Raw genomic sequence first — 18,031 nt, forward strand, 5'->3', positions numbered from 1 at the left:
CTTGATCTGCACTCATGTTAGTCACATTGACAAGGAAAATGCGAAGAACATAGCAGTCAGGGCATCAGATACAGATGTCGCCGTCATTCTGCTGTATCACTGCAGGCAGTTTAAAGCACATATTTGGATGGATGTTGGGACATCGGGAAGGAATGACAGGCGATTCATAGACATCACTGCAATTAGCAAAGTCTTGGAAACCCCACTCTGTCAAGCACTAGCTGGCTTCCATGCATTTACGGGATCAGATTACACATCTGCCTTCTTCAAAAAAGGAAAGAAACGTCCCTTCAAAATTCTTGAGGGTTATAAGGATGCTCAAGACGCATTTGCAGAGATGGCAACGGACAACTTGGGATTGGATTCAGTGGAAGTAATCATGTCTTTCACTGCAATAATGTATGGAGCCAAGCCAATTCAAGCACTTTCACTCAATGCACACCGCTATAAAGTGTTTCAGAAGACATATGCACCAAAGGCCACAGCGAAGAATCCTCTTGAGAACCTTCGGGGCATCGATGCAACCATGATACCACCGTGTGAAGCCGAGGTCTCCCAGCAAATCAAGCGTGCATCATTTGTTGCCAAAATGTGGGCGGATGCCAACAAAAAGATGATATGTCAACAGCCAACTGCAGAAAATGGCTGGGAGGTTCAAGGGCAAGCCTACGACGTCATATGGTTTGATGGACCACAGATACCTGGATCTCTTGTTCCTGATGAAGGAGAAACTGAAACTGATGCCGAGGATAATGACAACTTTGAACCCTGCTCTTCTGATGAGGACATTTTGCAATCCGATGAAGATGACGAACAGTAACTCTTAATTTCAAATCTCAGATACAATGTATGTTACACTTACAGGAGGACAAGGCACTGCAAACAGTTTCCAATACGTTTTCTAACATTCTAAACACTAGGAATTCGTCGAAGGATGCATTCAGTGTTTGGTTCTTGTGCAGGAGTGTTTTGTGCTCGAGCTTTAGGCCTACTTAATTATCCAGGTGTTATCGATGTACAGTGTACAGTAGTTGCCATTTAACTTTCCAATCAGATTGAGAGGGTTAAATGCCCTGTTCTTAAGTGACCTCCGCACCACAATTTTTTTTCTTAACTTGTTGTTTATTGATGAGGGGGCCATTCTCTATACATTTTGAATCTGGTTTCAGTTTTGTAGCTTACATGTCAAATAAAACTAGTTCAAAGGTCATTCAGTCAAAATTGGCATTTTTGACCTGTTCTTAAGTGACCTCCCAAGCACAAATTTTATTCTTAAGATGATGCTCGTTGATTAGGGGACCGTACTCTACATTTTCCATGTGGTTTCAGTTTTGTAGCTTACATGTCAAATAACAGTGTAAATAGCCATGGGGACCAAATAGGTACATTTTAAAATGTTTTCGCTGATTGAAATCAAAGGAAGTGGTAAGATTGGAAAAATTTCTGCTTCTCATGTATCTCACTTCAGGCTCCACTGATATAGGTTTCATTGACAACGCCATGTGTGTATCATGTGGCATGTTGTAATCAAACAGTAATTAAGAGCTGGAAACCCCTATTCTGTGACCTTTGACCTCTTCTTAAGTGACCTTACCACCACATATTCTGTTCTTAAGTTGTTGTTTATTGATGAGGGGACCATTCTCTACATGTTGTATGTGATTTCAGTTTTGTAGCTTATATGTCAAATAAAGGCCTAATTAGCACTAATTAATGTTGTTCTTAAGTGACCTCCCCACCAGAAATTTTCTTCTTAAGTTGCAGATTTGTAGTCAGTGGAGATCACCCTACCACTTGGCATATGAGTTGGTCTTGTAGTCTCTATGTCAAATAAAACCAATCTGGGGGGTACTTTGAGTGGCGCCCCCTACCCCACCCACCGCTAGCTGCACTTAAGAATTGGCTTTCTGGGGTCAGGTAAGCTACCTGTACCACACCAGCATGACAAAGCTTTTGTAGTTTCCATGTCAAATAAAATCCACCTAGCTCTCGGACCATAATCATTGTGACCCTACAATGCTCCTTTGCAGTTAACGTGAAGAAACAGCAGATTCAGAGAGTAACCTTACATACCCTTACATATAAATACCTTTCTGTTCAAGGCCTAAAGTGGTGTTGAACTTTGAGCCCTTGTGGCTGGAGATGTCTTTTTTCACAAAAGCCTCATCCACAGGAACAAACTCTGTGTCCAGCTGCCCGTTATCTTCATCAACAGCAAGCCATCGCTGACAAGGAAAGTATATCCTTGGGAAGGTGTATAAGTACGTCATGTAAAGTTCATTGCTTCAAGACTGACACGTCACTTACAGTGACTGTGTATAACTATCACTTATGGCTTAAGCCCTTTTTAAAAAGCACTCTCTTTTCAACATGGTCACTGGTACTACTTGTTTTACGCATATCAGCCATTGTTAATCGTTATAACGGCCAAAAAATGTAAAAATGCTCATGAAGCGCCTGAGCACACCTGCCGAAGCACAGTACTGAACACTACGAGAATGTACAAGTTGTTCTTGGGCAATCGGCAGACATGGCAGTTGGAGGTCAACGTGTACAAATACAGTATCGTACATTCGTACAGTATGGTATATGGTACCACAAGAGGCCAGATGCATCATGGGAACACGAATGAATCCCTGCGCCCTGCCCACACAATGGTCGTTTTCCCAAGCCTGGGATTTGCCGTGCGCTCAGTGTGGTATGTTCGAAAAGCCCATTAAACCATTTTTTTACATTATACGTTTTTTTTTTGTATACATTTAGTATACAAGATCGAGGCTCGTGTCAGAGCTAACATTAATCACAAAAAAACAAACGGACACATAAAACATATAATAAAGGGAGCGGGAGACAAGATGGGGAGAGAGAGCGACGCACACAAGTACAACAGTAGAGAACAGGGACATCGGGAGATCTGTGGGAGGGAGGGGGCTTGGGGGGATGAGGCGTGGGAAGGGGTGGGGGGCGGGGGGTGGAAGAGGTATAAAACACATGGACACTGCGAGGACTTCCAGGAAAGAAGTTGGTATTTCAAAAAAGTGGATCTGGGGTGAATTAACAGGGGTAGAAAAGATCAAGGTTTTGGATGGGGGAAGATAAGAGATGGTGGTGAACAGCTGTTTTAAAGACCTGGATGGAGGAGTTGGATTGAAGAGAGTGAGGGAGTTTGTTCCAGATGCGGGAGAAAAGAGGAATTAAGGAGTGAAGGTGAGCAGAGAGTCTTGATTTTGGCAGTTTCACCAGAAGATGGTTGCTGGCAGATCTTGCGCGACCTGTAGGAATATTTGGGGGACAGAGCACAGACAGAGCTGGGGGGGTGGGGGGGGGCAGGGCCAGAGAGGAGTCGGTAGAAGACAGAAAGACCTCCAACCTGCCTGCGGTGAGTGAGTGAAAGGCCCTCGGAGTTAACTTCATCGCAGGAGATTCCAATGATTCTGAAAGCTTTGGTTTCAACAGCGTGAAGCCGAGCTAGGTGTGAGGCAGCAGCACCAGCCCAGAGGGGAGAGCAGTATTCCATTGAGCTGCGGATGAAAGCCTTGTATGTGATGAGGAGCTCAGGTGTGCCAAGGAAGGACTTCGCACGATGGAGGATGCCCAGTCGGCAACTGCCTTTGGAGACCAGATTGGAAATGTGGATTTCCCAAGAAAGATCATGGCAGATAGTGAGACCAAAAAGCTTGAGAGACAGAACTTCTTGGAGAGGATTGTTCAGAAAGTAGATGGGAGGGTTGTCCAGTCGGTCTTTTTGGAGAGACACAGTAAGTGTGATATTTGTCAAGATTGAAAGACATGTTCCACTTGTTTGACCAGTCTGATTTTGTCCAGGTCTGCAGAGAGTGAGGAGGCTGCAGACTGCAGATCTGAGGGATGAGGAATGGAGTGGCAGAGAGTGGAGTCATCAGCAAAGAGATAGAGAGGATTTTCAAGAGAGTCAGAGAGATCATTGATGAAGACCAGAAAAAGCACAGGGCCCAGAACACTACCTTGGGGAACTCCAGGCTGAATAGGAAGGGGAGATGAGAGAAACCCATTCAGGGCCACACGTTGACTACGACCGGTTATAAAATGTACTTTTAAAAATCAAGAATTCATAAATTAGAGTCGATCAAATGTGTGTAGTGCAAGGGGTGACGAGAGATAACAAGCTAGTTAGAGGGGGAAGGATGAAGTTAGAGGAGGCAGCAAGGTAATAGCATGAGAGTGGAAGGGGAAAGCACTAAATATTCTGGTGTTTCGATGAGATAATGAAGAAATATGTGATGATTGATGTGGAAATGTCTGTTTGCTTTTATGAGAGGGAGGAGGGTGAGGATGGCAGGACAGAGTTAGGGGCTGGAAGGGGCCAACCCGGGGATAGAGCAAGTACAGGATAGAGTTGGGAGGGGGGGTTGAGGCTTTGGGGGTGGGGGGGGGGCGGTGGAGGTTGAGTTGTGGTTGGTGGGGAGAGGATTTGAAGGCTTGGAGTCGGGAGGGCATTGACGTCTTAGGGCTGGGAGAGACTTTGACTTTTGTATACCTTTATTTAAGCAAGAATAGAAAACAACAGCTAGACTTTGCCAACAAACAGCAATCATAAAAGGAAGTTAAAATAATAAAGCATGAAATAATACAAGTGCACATTTAAAAAGAAAAGGTGAGATCATTGTTGACTACTTTACACAGTGCGTTCTTGTAACACCATTTTTGCTTAAAAAGATCTAAATTATTTACGTTTTGGTGAAAATAAAACTCTGCACGTAGCCTGGCCACGGTAAGGGCCTTAAAAACTGTTAAAGGGAGAGAGAGGGTGAGGACTTGGGGTTTGGGAGGAAGGATTGATAACTGATAACTTGGGGTTTGTGGGGGTGTGGAGGGGTAGAATTGAAGACACATTTTACATTGCGCGGATGTTCTGCGGGTCCCTGCTAGTTACAAATATTATTCTAAATCTGAAATATACTGTATTTTCAGATTTTTGTCCAAAGTTTAACCTTTTGCTTTTTTAAATCAACAACGGGACTGAGCTATTCCAGCTCTATGTGCACCGGATTTTTTATGGAATTCCTGTCATAAAGAAGATACAAACAAGAATATACAAGGTACATTACAATTACATTACAATTACATTACAATCTCACTGAACTCACAATTCAGTTTCCTTGTCCAAATTTCCTCTCCTTTATATGTTCATTGATTTTCCCATTTTATTTTCCAGTTGACCGAAGTTTACTTACGTACAGTTCCTGTTTTCCTCTGCAATCTCCACACGGTCCAGGAACCAGGACGCGTGGCCACCAGAGTTGTCATGGCGGATTCGCAGCTTGGTCAGTTTGCCAAGATCAATAGCTTTCAACTTGAATGTATCCAACTATGGGCATTGTTCAAGATCTCAGATGACTGATCTTGGCACAGTTTCCATTATCTAGATAATAAACCCAACCCAAACTAGTTCAAAATATTAGGACTTTACAGCAAGAAAAATGGAAGCATAAGCTTGCATTCATCCTATCCAATTATTGGTATCACACTGCAGACTGATGTTTCAATTTCCAACAGAGAAAGTTATTTAAGTACTTTAAATACAGAATAAGAAGTCTATACCTGTCCTCTCTCAAACTTGTTGAATTGCGTCTCAGATTTCTTCAAAGCACGCTCTCCAGAATCACCAAACTCGCCATAAATGTTGATGAACACATTAGCATCCGTTCCACCACCAGCTACATCCCCCGTGTACACATGTACAGTGTATGTGTTTTCTGTAACCAGAGATTTAAAAAACAGAGTTTGCGATAACTAATAATCAGACCAGATGAGATAGGGAGATTTTCCTCTCACTGAATGGAATTAATGAGCAAGCTCGTTTTATTTTTTGAATCAACAATCCAATAGTTACCATACATGGTAATTCTCCCGAATTCAAATAACTTGTTTTCTAGAAGCTTGCACTCCAAAAATGCTTAATACTCGCTGCCTTCAGTTGGCTTTGAATGTTCAACTTCATGGGTACCAATTTGCCAATTACAACATCAATAAACACATGCGGGAGCATTGCTTTGCAATAAATGTCCCCTATCGGTCCCAATATTTTGCATCGTAAAGGCAGAACAAATTTTTAACTAGAACAACAATCTTCGACGTCACGACGTCGACCGATATGCCTCCGCACACATTATTACACCATTATAATACTTGTACCAAGTTTGATTTAAATCCATTCAGCTGTTCTCAAGTTATCACAAATTTTACCTAACAAGACCTCTGAGCTTTGGCCTTTGACCTCAGGACCCCAAAATCTAATCAGTTCATCCTTACAGCATTATACATACCTGCACCAAGTTTGAATTAGATCACTTCAACTGTTCTCAAGTTATAGACCTATTACAGATTTGACCTTTGACCTTAGATTTATTGACCCCAAAATCTAATCAGTTCATCTTTATATCATTATACATACCTGTACCAAGTTTGAATTAAATCACTTCAGCTGTTCTCAAGTTATAGACATATTACAGACTTTGACCATTGACCTTAGGCTTATTGACCCCAAAATCTAATCAGTTCATCTTTACCTCATTGTACATACCTGTACCAAGTTTGAATTAGATCACTTCAGCTGTTCTCAAGTTATAGACCTATTACAGATTTGACCTTTGACCTTAGACTTATTGACCCCAAAATCTAATCAGTTAATCTTTACCTCATTGTACATACCTGTACCAAGTTTGAATTGGATCACTTCAGCTGTTCTCAAGTTATAGACCTATTACAGATTTGACCTTTGACCTTAGACTTATTGACCCCAAAATCTAATCAGTTCATCTTTATAATATTATACATACCTGCACCAAGTTTGAATTAGATAACTTCAGCTGTTCTCAAGTTATAGACCTATTACAGATTTGACCTTTGACCTTAGACTTATTGACCCCAAAATCTAATCAGTTCATCTTTACAATATTATACATACCTGTACCAAGCTTGAATTGGATCACTTCAGCTGTTCTCAAGTTATAGACATATTACAGACTTTGACCTTTGACTTATTGACCCCAAAATCTAATCAGTTCATTTTTACAATATTATACATACCTGTACCAAGTTTGAATTGGACCACTTCAGTTGTTCTCAAGTTATAGACCTATTACAGATTTGACCTTTGACCTTAGACTTATTGACCCCAAAATCTCATCAGTTCATTTTTACAATATTATACATACCTGTACCAAGTTTGAATTGGACCACTTCAGCTGTTCTCAAGTTATAGACCTATTACAGATTTGACCTTTGACCTTAGACTTATTGACCCCAAAATCTCATCAGTTCATTTTTACAATATTATACATACCTGTACCAAGTTTGAATTGGACCACTTCAGCTGTTCTCAAGTTATAGACCTATTACAGATTTGACCTTTGACCTTAGACTTATTGACCCCAAAATCTAATCAGTTCATCTTTACAATATTATACATACCTGTACCAAGCTTGAATTGGATCACTTCAGCTGTTCTCAAGTTATAGACATATTACAGACTTTGACCTTTGACTTATTGACCCTAAAATCTAATCAGTTCATTTTTACAATATTATACATACCTGTACCAAGTTTGAATTGGACCACTTCAGCTGTTCTCAAGTTATAGACTTATTACAGATTTGACCTTTGACCTTAGACTTATTGACCCCAAAATCTAATCAGTTCATCTTTACCTCATTATACATACCTGCACCAAGTTCGACTAATATCTCTTCAGCCGTTCTCAAGTTATCGTGGTAACAAAAACCTATCAGAACGGACAGATGGACGGACAACTTGAAAGCATCCGGCGACTATGGAGGCATAAACATTGATGAAACGCCCTGAAATCCGAACTCGCTCTGTAACGTATCATAATAAAGCCAAGTACCAAATTTCAGTTCAATATGTTAACGGGTAAGGGGAAAAAGTGTAGGAAACCACAGCTGGTATGGACAGATGGACAGACAGCTGGAGAGCAAACATATAGCCCCTCCGGTGAAACCAATAGGGGACTAATAATACATGAGCAAATTTGTATGTCATTGTCTTCATTCAACTGATTGGTGGATTTTTGCATCATTTTCAGCCAATCGGGAGATACCGTACGGTTAAAATGAAAATGGCATGCAAGAAAGAGTGGTCCAACCTCTGTTTTAAGTTAAATGTACAGGACAAAGGTGCTGTACTGCTCATCGTGGATATGCATACCTTGTAGATCGGGTCCTTCTGTGGGTAGCAGTTCACGCACAATTTGTCCATCGTCCTCATCCAATGCCAACCACCGATTGCAAACAAATGTGAACACCTCAATCTCTGGATAATTCTCCTCGTCTCCATGTTCAGTCTCCTCATTACCACCATCTTCATGGCTTTTGTCCTCCAAGCGTTCGCCATGTTGTGCAGATTGCGTGGAAATGAGTCTGCGCCGTGTGGCTCGCAGGCGGCTGATGGTTAACGAGTCAAAGAACCAACCGCTCCCGAAGCCAGTATCATCATGGCCGATGCGGAGTTTCACCAGCGATCCAACGTCCCTTGCTTCGACCTGAAAATACGAGTCCATAAAAGATTGTGTATGCCTTCCATAAGTCGGTTTCAAGCGACAACAAAGATGGCAGACCTTTGTTTTCGTCTGCAAAATAATTGGGTTTCCAGGTCAAAAAGTTTTTTGCATTGTAAAAACCAAAAGGAAAAAACAACTACCAGCAAACTTGCTACAAACTTACCTTAAAAATATCGACGGAAGCCCGTTCGAAGTTATCAGAGCGGTTACGAAGAAACAATTTTTCTGTTTTTCCACCATCACCATACAATTGAAGAAAGACATTTGCGTTAGTGCCGGCACCACGCACATTTCCGGTGCGTACCGTCACTTGGTAATTTATATCTGAAGGGCAAAGTGGACACGAAAAGCAGTTTCAACTGTGGCCAAAAAGGAATTGTCCCAATGTTAATCTTAAAATGTTAGCTCTTTCACTATACAAAAAAAAAAAAAAAAAAAAAAGAAGAAGAAGAAGATTGCTTTATTTAATTCCATCATATGTCTGAGATCATTTGACAGCATCTCTTTATCACCGATACAAGATGTCGCTGAAGTCATAAAGTTTGATAATAATTGCCTTGTCTCCAATAGCAAATTCGGAATTAGTTCAGGCTATGAGTAGTTCAAGCTCGAAACAATCTCCATGTTTCCCATTGGAAGAAACCCGCAGTGGGGTGGTTTTCATATGCTTAGAAGAACCATTTTGATTGGTTCAGGTATCAGCGAGTGTAATGCTCTCTAAAGCTCATACAACAGAAAATCCAGCATGAAATAATTCAGAACTTGCTGCTATGGACAAGTCATACCAACGTGTGTTTTCTTCCTTGTTTACACTGTAGTGATGGTTCACTTTGGTTCACTATTGGTTCAAGTTCACAACTTGGTTCACTATGTTAACAAATATAATATCGTTCAAAATTTTGGGATTAGCAAACCTGTACATTTTTGGAATCTTCAGAGCATGGAGAATCTGAAAATCAATGTTGGCATTTGCACAGACACCTGCATGGCCGCCATTTTGGATTTTGAAAATGGCCGCCATAAAATACATATTTTGCGCTATCTCGGCTTCTAGTCAACCTAGAAACTTAATTAAATATGCTAATCCTATGTTTTCTGGGTTAAGGAATCAAATAAAGGCCTCAAAATAGTGCTCAGGATTATAGAAAAGCAACAAACAAAGGTAATTGAAAACCATTGTCTTTATATTTGTGATATAACTGTATTACATAATACATGATATTGCAAGTCCTTTGAAGTTATAGGTTGTTATAGGAAGTTATAGGTAGTATCAGATTGAACTATAAGTCCTATACACAGGATCTACGAGGTCTATACCGTTCAGGAATATGCTTTTACAGATCTTCATCACTGTCCTGAGTGTCATTTTCGCAAAAGTGTCTACGCAAATGTAAACATTAATTTTTGGATTCCTCATGCTCTGAATATTCCAAAAATGTATAGTTTTGCTAATCTCCAAAAAATTTGAACGAAAAAACATAGTGAACCTGACTATTGTGGAAAACCTGCTGTAATTTCCAGAAGTAGTTTAATAGCAAAAATAATACATTTTAAAAAATATCCTGCGATATTGAGACTTGAATATAATTCTTGATTATCAAACATATATTGAGCCAAAGCAGGTCGAGCAAAGCCACCTATAATCTGAATCAAGCAGAGTTCATGTAAATGATAGGCAAGTTGCTCAGCCTCCCAATAAAATTCCGAGTCAAAAGTGGCAGGTGGTTATTAAAGACCAAATTGTCTGGCTAAATTATCTCCAGACGCATTTGAGTCTCATAATCCACAGCCTACTTCAGAGCATCCTGATGTCTTACACTGCTCCACACGCTCAATCTCCGTCGGATACAGCTCAGCCTCTGTGCGGCCATCTGCCTGGCTGCGTGACAACCATCTATGAGCAGCAAAACGGTAACGAAGGCCAGCTGTCGGTACATCCGCTTGTACACTGTCCAGAAGCCACCCAGAGCGCAAGCCAGTATTGTCATGTCCAATGAGAAGTCGTTGTATCTACCAGCACAAAAAATATCAATTAAAAACTGTTGCAGTCACCTATCTCGTCAATGCTTCACACATTTGATCAAATGCAAGTGATCAAAATATGAGATTTGATACCATCATTGTGATACTCTCTAATTCCTTGAAAAAGCAGCAATAGACTACATATTATGCAAGTACAGACACATTCAAAACACACCCCCCCCATGCCAAATAAATAAATAATATATACTCAAGGCAGCAACATTGCAGGGGTGCCTTCATCGGCGCCTGGCAATGCCGCCATTCAGAACATGGAGACAGAATTGGAAGGAAGCAGTGTACAATAATTGATTGATTAATCGATTAATTGCATAATTAAAATAAATAAATAATAATCGTAAAATAATTAATTTATTCATCAATTGGCTAATAGCATTCCTAAACCACCACTGTTTCATCTGAATATCTGACTTTGTCATGTCCAATTGTCATGACTGAAACTTTGAAAAAAAAATTCTGACTTTTGAAAAATAATGAATAAAATGAATAATCGAAAAATTAAATAATTAATTGATTAATTGATTAATAAATAAATTAAAAATACCCCTTATAGCCAAATCACTTGGACACGACAGTGACAGCTTCCTAGTTCAAAAGGCTCCTGAGATATTGCCCAGATGAGAAAGAAAATAAATAAGTACTTGATTAATTGACAATAATTAAGTAATTAATCAATTAATTGATTAATTAATTTTAAAAATTAAAATATGGTTTATCCAAAACCACATGCTCACCATTGTCCCCAAATTTCACCTTCCTACCTTAAAGGATGGCTGAGATATCAGCTGAGAGCTGAGACAAACAAGAAAGAAAGAAAGAAAGAAAACGCATGCAGTGAAAACTGAGTATGCCCTTTCGGAGCTAGGTGCCAAAGGCCTTCGGATATCTCAAAAGGTAGTGGACATATTCGGACAAAACTTGGTGGACAGATTGGGTGTGTGACAATGAACAATTGATTAAATGTTGGTGAAGATCCGAATCCGGATCCAGATATGAGAATTTATAAAATTTCAAAGTGATTCTTCACCATTGAGAGATGGGACCAAAAACCATATATAGTATGAAATCGAAAAAAGTTGTGGACGACTTATGACAAAACATGGTGGATGAGTTGGTTAAGTGACAAGAACAAGCGGATTCTATTTTCGTTCGGGTCCCAATTCACATCCAGCCGATCAGGGCAATACAAAACATAACCTGTTCAGCCTGACGGAGGTATGCGCTCTACTGAGTGCTGTTCTAGTTAATTTGTGGCTATTTAACTTTGACCTGGAATGCAAGAGAATGGCAAGCAGTTGTAATAGGTCAAACAAACGTTTCCTGGGACCAAGTTTCCTACATTAATTGGAAATTGCAAGGAAGCTAATCACTATCATTTCATACACAATCAAAGCATGGCACTGTATAATATTTTATGAAAACTGTACAGCAGAAATTCTGGAGAACCTTTAAGTAAGCTCACCTTTCCGACATCTGCAGTCTCTACGGCGAAGATGTCCACTTGGTTACGGGAAAAGTAATCCCTCATTCCATTACTTGAAATTTTCAGAGGAATGCGTCCGGTGTCACCTTGTGCACCATACAGCTTGATGAACACCTGAGAATCAGTGTTCGCCCCACGCTCATCTCCAGTCTTAATGTGAATGTAATAATTTACATCTGCACATCACAAGGTGATAATAATAATTATGTTTATGTATATGTATATATATACATATATATATATATATATACGTATATATATATACAGTATATATATACTAGCAGAAGTACCCGGCATTGCCGGGTGGGGGAGGGGAGGGGCGGGGAACGGGGGGGGAGGGGTGGGGAGGGCAACGGGGGGGAGGGGAGAAGAGAGTGGGAGGGGGAGGGGGAGAGGGGAGAAGAGGGGGGGATGGGGAGGGTTAGGGATGGGAGGGGGTGGGAGGGGGTGGGAGGGGGAGGGGGAGGGGAGGAGGGGGAGGGGGGAGGGGGGAGGGGAGAGGGAAGAGGGGGGGATGGGGAGGGTGAGGGATGGGAGGGTGAGGGATGGGAGGGGAAGGGGGAGGGGGTGGGAGGAGGGGGGAGGGGGAGGGGGAGGGTGGGAGGGGGGAGGTGGAGGGGAAGGGGGAGAGGGAGGGGGGAGGGGGGCCCGGCAGAAGTACCCGGCATTGCTGGGCGGAGGAGGGGAGGGGAGGGGAGGGGAACGGGGGGGGAGGGGAGAAGAGGGGGGGAGGGGAGAAGGGTGGGGGAGGGGGGGGGGGAAAGGGAGGGGGAGGGGAGAAGGGGAGGGGGTAGGGTGGAGGGGGAAGGGAGGGGGGAGGGTGGAGGGGGGGAGGTGGAAGGGGGAGGGGAAGGGGTGGGGGAGGGGGAGGGGGAGGGGGAGGGGGGAGGGGGAAAGGGAGGGGGAGGGGGGGAGGGGGAAAAGGGAGGGGGAGGGGGAGGGGGAAAAGGGAGGGGGAGGGGGAGGGGAGAAGGGGAGGGGTAGGGTGGAGGGGGTAGGGTGGAGGGGGAAGGGAAGGGGGGATGGAGGGGGGGAGGGGAAGGGGGAGGGAAGGGGATGGCCAGTCAACAATGACGTTGCAGTTCTCATGGTCGGAGAGCAGCACAACAATCGGACATAGTCCTGCATATTCGCAACAGCACGAAGCGGCTTTTGGAGACTCACCGATCCTGTGACGTCCTCCAGTACCGGCGTTGCCGGGCGGGGGAAGGGAGACCCGTACATTCCCAACCCGTACATTCGCCCTCTCGACTCAAGCTCACTCGGACAAAAAGCCTCGCACAAATTACACCGTGAAGGCCCAATGGTCATGTCTATGCCACAAATCACGGGCGCACTGAATTGAAAATATATAGAACGCTCATACTCCGTGAAAAGTGAAGCCGCCGTGTCGCCATCTTGGTCAGCACGACTCGACCAACTCGCTTCGCGGATCTCGTTTTGTGCGGCAAGAAACTGCTCCAATCGGTTATGGAAGGGTTGTGGAAAGACGTTTCACAGCTGTTTCAAAGACATTTAATTCATATCGCACAAAATCGATACAAAACACGATCGCATAAAAGGTGAAGTGACGTGTGACGGGATGGAACATCATGCGATCGCTCTGAGCGAATCAGTCTGGTGGCGGGAATGGAACATCACGTGATCGCTCTGAGCGAATCAGCGAGCTGCTCTGGAACCGGCTGAGATTAGCGGGTACTTCGCTGAATGCGCTGAGGTAAATATGAACAAAAAATATGGATCGTCAAATATTTTGAGTTCGGCCATGTTCGTCCCACGCTCAATGGCCATGTCCTATGTCAAATATCAAGCACGTAAGCCTCTCCGTTTAAGAGTCTATCGGTAACATTACACACACACACAAACTGTGTTTTATATATATATATATATATATATATATATATATATATATATATATATATATATATATATATATATTGTCATGTTCCTGGGGATTAAGATCCTCCAAGGTAATGGGTAGCCGATCGAGCTTTACACTCTGATGCGTTCAATCCAATGGCAGTGTGAATACGCGCAGCGGATGAGGGCAGCAAAGGGTAGCGAAGCTCTTACATGTACGGATCCCACTGGACGTCTTCGACCCTGGTAATCAACTCAAACCGACAAGGAATTATAATGCAAAAATACCGGCTTTAATGAAATAAATGCCAGTAACAAAAAAATGCACAATAAAAGTAAAATTCCTAAATGGAGCACCCCCATACAGACTTGTATACAACAACAACAACAACATGCATTTTAAAGGCCATTTTCCCTGCTAGAGCGGGGGTTAGCCTTGCGGTCCCCATGACAATCTTCTCCATTTTGCCCTATTTTCTGTATCTCTCCTTGTTAACCCCCTTGCCCGCATTTCTTCTTCCACCATCTTTAGCCAAGTCTTTTTCGGTCTTCCCCGTCCTCTGCTTCCTTCTACATTCATTTCCATCACTCTTCTCAACCAGTCACTTTCATCCTTCCTCAACACATGACCAAACCATCTCAACCTGTTCCTCTTCACAGCATCAATCACAGGCTCTATTCCCATCATCTTTCGCAATTCATCATTTGTCTTCCTCTCTCTCAACGATACTCCACACATCCACCGAACCATTCGCATTTCCACCCTTTCCAACCTTCGTTGCTGCTCTACGTTCATTACCCAAGTCTCGCTCCCATAAATCATAACACTTCTCATACATGCAGCATACACCTTTCCCTTCAGCTTCAACGACACTCCCCTCATCATCAGCACGCCACCCAGTTCCCGAAACTTCTTCCATGCACATCTCACTCGAGCAACCGTTGCCGAATCTGATCCACCTTCTCCATTCAGCATGTCTCCGAGGTAGCAAAATGTTTTCACACCTTCCAGCTTCACGCCGTCTCCAAATTCCAACTCAACATTTCCTCCATCTGCAGCTCCCCTCTGTGCACACCTTACATTTGAATGTAGCTGCCACACTGGTTAATGACCCTCTCAGACCACTACATTTTTGATGAACCCACTCAGCGCACATTGTACATTGAATGGAGTTCACTCCGACACCCTTCCTACACACAGCACAGGGCCACTTCCCAGTTCTTTCCACATCACCACATGCTTTACCACTTGCCATCACCTTCGTCTTTCCGATATTCACCTTCAGACCTTTTGTCTCCATACATTCCTTCCACGTGTTCATCTTTTCCTTCAGTCCATCCATACTTTCCGCAATCAAAACCAGTTCATCTGCATACAACAACTCCCACGGTAAACCCTCCTTTACGTTCTGAGCCAGCACCTCCATCACAGCTACAAATAGTAGTGGACTTAGTACCGACCCCTGATGCACTCCCACCTTCACCTCAAACTCACCACTGTTCCCGTCCTTCGTCCTTACAGCTGTGCGCGTTCTTTTGTACATTGCCATCACTACTCTGATCAACCATTCCTCCACTCCTAACTTCCTCAATGCCCATGTCAATACTTTGCGTGGTACCCTATCGAATGCTTTCTCCAGATCAACAAACCCAAGAAACAACTTCTTCCTCTTCTCTATGTACTTCTCCTGCAACTGCCTCACAATGAAAAGTGCGTCTGTCGTTCCTCTTCCTGGCATGAATCCAAACTGCATTTCGTCGATCTTCACTTGCTTCCTTATCCTCCTCTCCAACACCCTTTCCAATACCTTCATTCCATGCTCCAATAACTTTATCGCTCGGTACGAGCCACACTCCAGAGGGTCACCTTTCCCCTTGTATAGATGTATATCATATGCGCTTCACTAACGATCAGGGGCCATGCTAATCTTCTCTGTATCGTTCCAATTTTTGCATATGTACTGCCGAAGCGAGGAGGGACGAGGGTACTCAGTTCCCAATCCACTGGAATGCGGCCTTCTTTCACCACCAGATTACAGATCTCTATCATTCTCTTCACACCCCAACTTACTGTTGCCTTCAACATATCTCCCACAACTCCCGTCGGCCCTCCCGCTTTTCTACCCTTCATTGCTTTTATCGCTTCCTCAACTTCCTTCTCAGTTATCTTCTCTGCCGGTCCTAAAACTGGGTTACTCTCTATGTTGCCATCCCATTCATTCTCTGTATTCAACAGCATTTCCATATATCTTTTCCATCTTCCTTTAATTCCATCTGGGTCGACAACGATTTGTCCCACTTCATCCTTCAAGCAACTCACCCCATCACATCACACCTCTCTTTCGCTATCTGCTTTGCAATCCTGAATACTGCTTTCTGACCCTCTTCCGAATCCAAGCGTTCTCCGAACATTTTCCAACATGCCTCCTGCGCCTTTACTACCTCTTTCTTTGCAGCCTTCCTAGCTGCCTTATAACTTTCATGCTCTGCTGTTTCTGCTCCCGTACCCTTCGCCTTCTGCCACTCCTTGAACTTCTTCCTCTTCTCGTCAATCCTCTTTCCAACTTCATCATCCCACCACCATGTTTCCGAGTGCCTCGGTGGTCCTTTTGTCCATCCACATACCTCACCAACGGCTCCCAACAGACAAGCTTTCATTGACATCCAACCACTTTCAAGCTCAACCACATCATCCTCGACCCTACTCAGCCTCTCTTTTAATACCTCCCTTACTGTCACCTCTTTCAACCTCCACACCTTCATTCTCGGTTGGTACTTCACCCGCCGAGCTCTCCTCGCAACTTTCACCCTTACGTCGCAGACAACCAAGTGGTGCTGTGAAACAGCCATCTCCCCCGGGATCACCTTTGTGTCCCGGAGGTGCCCCCTATCTCGCCTACGCACCATCAGGTAGTCAACGGTTGTCGTCGACCCACCTGATGTGTATGTAACAAGCTTATTATCCTCTTTCTGGAACTGAGTATTACAAATCAACAAATCAGCTCCATCAGCAAACTCCAAAATCCTTTCACCTTCTCCATTTCTCACACCATCTCCGTCACCCCCATGAACTCCGTCAAAACCATCCATACTCCTTCCCACATGTCCATTTAGGTCTCCTCCTACCATAACAACTTCCTCATCTTTCACGTTTTCCATCAGCTTCTCTATCGCACACCAGAACTTGTCCTTTTCTTCATCGCTTCGACCAACCTGCGGAGCATATCCTGAGATGACGTTCACCAAGAGCTTTCCAATCATCATTTTCACCATCATCAACCTATCACTCACTCTAGTCACACTCACCACACTGTCTACAAACTCCTCAGAAAACAGGACACCAACACCATTCACGCCCTCCAGGCACCCTTGCCACACAAACTTGTATTTCTGTCCCTGCCTACCCTTCACCATTCTCACACCACTTCCCTTCCATCTCGTCTCTTGCACACAACATATGTCCACTCTTCTTCTGACCAATACTTCCACCACTTCTCCTGATCTCCCTGTCATTGTCCCTACATTCCATGTCCCAAACCTCAGAAACCGATCTCCACTTCGGGCTGTACCCTGCCCCATATGTAGTTGTAATTGTCATGGTTCCCTTTTTGAGGCAATGTTTTTATGGCCGGATGCCCTTCCTGACGCCAACCCTCTTGGTCATCTCTTACGACACGCAGGGATACGGTGTACCTATTCTTATCCAGGGTACACACCGGAAACGTTTAAAACATGGAAATTCTGGGGGGTGGGGGGGGGGGGGGGTGGTGTCAAGGGAAAGATAAAATGAAAATAAACCCCTTCAGCCGGAACTTAGCTTGGCGTCCCAAAGAGTACTTTCAGGAGCTTGGCGGCTGTTGAAACTGGGGTAGCCACTCATGCGGGAAGTGGTCCAAAATGGCGGTGTAGAACTCCGCGCGTCGAAAACACAACAAGGTGCGTGAGGCGAGCAGATTAGACGGCCTCCTTTCGATTCTCTACCGTCAAGCCCAATGCGGCCTTCAGCTTCCAAGAGCCCAGCAGTTGTCCAAAACCTCGTGTGGGTTAATCGAGATCAACGTTCGTATCTTTCGGAGCCGTACAATTCCTGG

The 18,031-nt window shown here is 43.6% G+C and overlaps 1 protein-coding gene and 1 non-coding gene across 2 annotated transcripts in view; both read right to left on the reverse strand.

The window, feature by feature from the left end:
* The window catches only part of LOXHD1 (lipoxygenase homology PLAT domains 1), a 181,154-nt gene that overhangs the window by 89,083 nt on the left and 74,040 nt on the right, over positions 1–18,031 (reverse strand). The window contains exons 16-22 of the mRNA XM_068108949.2: positions 12,060–12,256; positions 10,375–10,567; positions 8,721–8,881; positions 8,206–8,539; positions 5,581–5,735; positions 5,214–5,347; positions 2,090–2,244 (exon numbers count right to left, since the gene is read on the reverse strand). Coding sequence (XP_067965050.2) covers positions 2,090–2,244; positions 5,214–5,347; positions 5,581–5,735; positions 8,206–8,539; positions 8,721–8,881; positions 10,375–10,567; positions 12,060–12,256 — 1,329 coding nt within the window. The remainder of the gene's footprint in view (positions 1–2,089; positions 2,245–5,213; positions 5,348–5,580; positions 5,736–8,205; positions 8,540–8,720; positions 8,882–10,374; positions 10,568–12,059; positions 12,257–18,031) is intronic.
* LOC144891062 (U6 spliceosomal RNA) lies at positions 15,820–15,921 on the reverse strand. The gene has a single exon (XR_013622699.1). It is a non-coding gene; the product is annotated as a U6 spliceosomal RNA (small nuclear RNA).

The sequence above is a fragment of the Myxine glutinosa genome, chromosome 2, assembly GCF_964187855.1.
Source record: "Myxine glutinosa chromosome 2, kmMyxGlut1.1, whole genome shotgun sequence".
NCBI classification, from domain to species: domain Eukaryota; kingdom Metazoa; phylum Chordata; class Myxini; order Myxiniformes; family Myxinidae; genus Myxine; species Myxine glutinosa.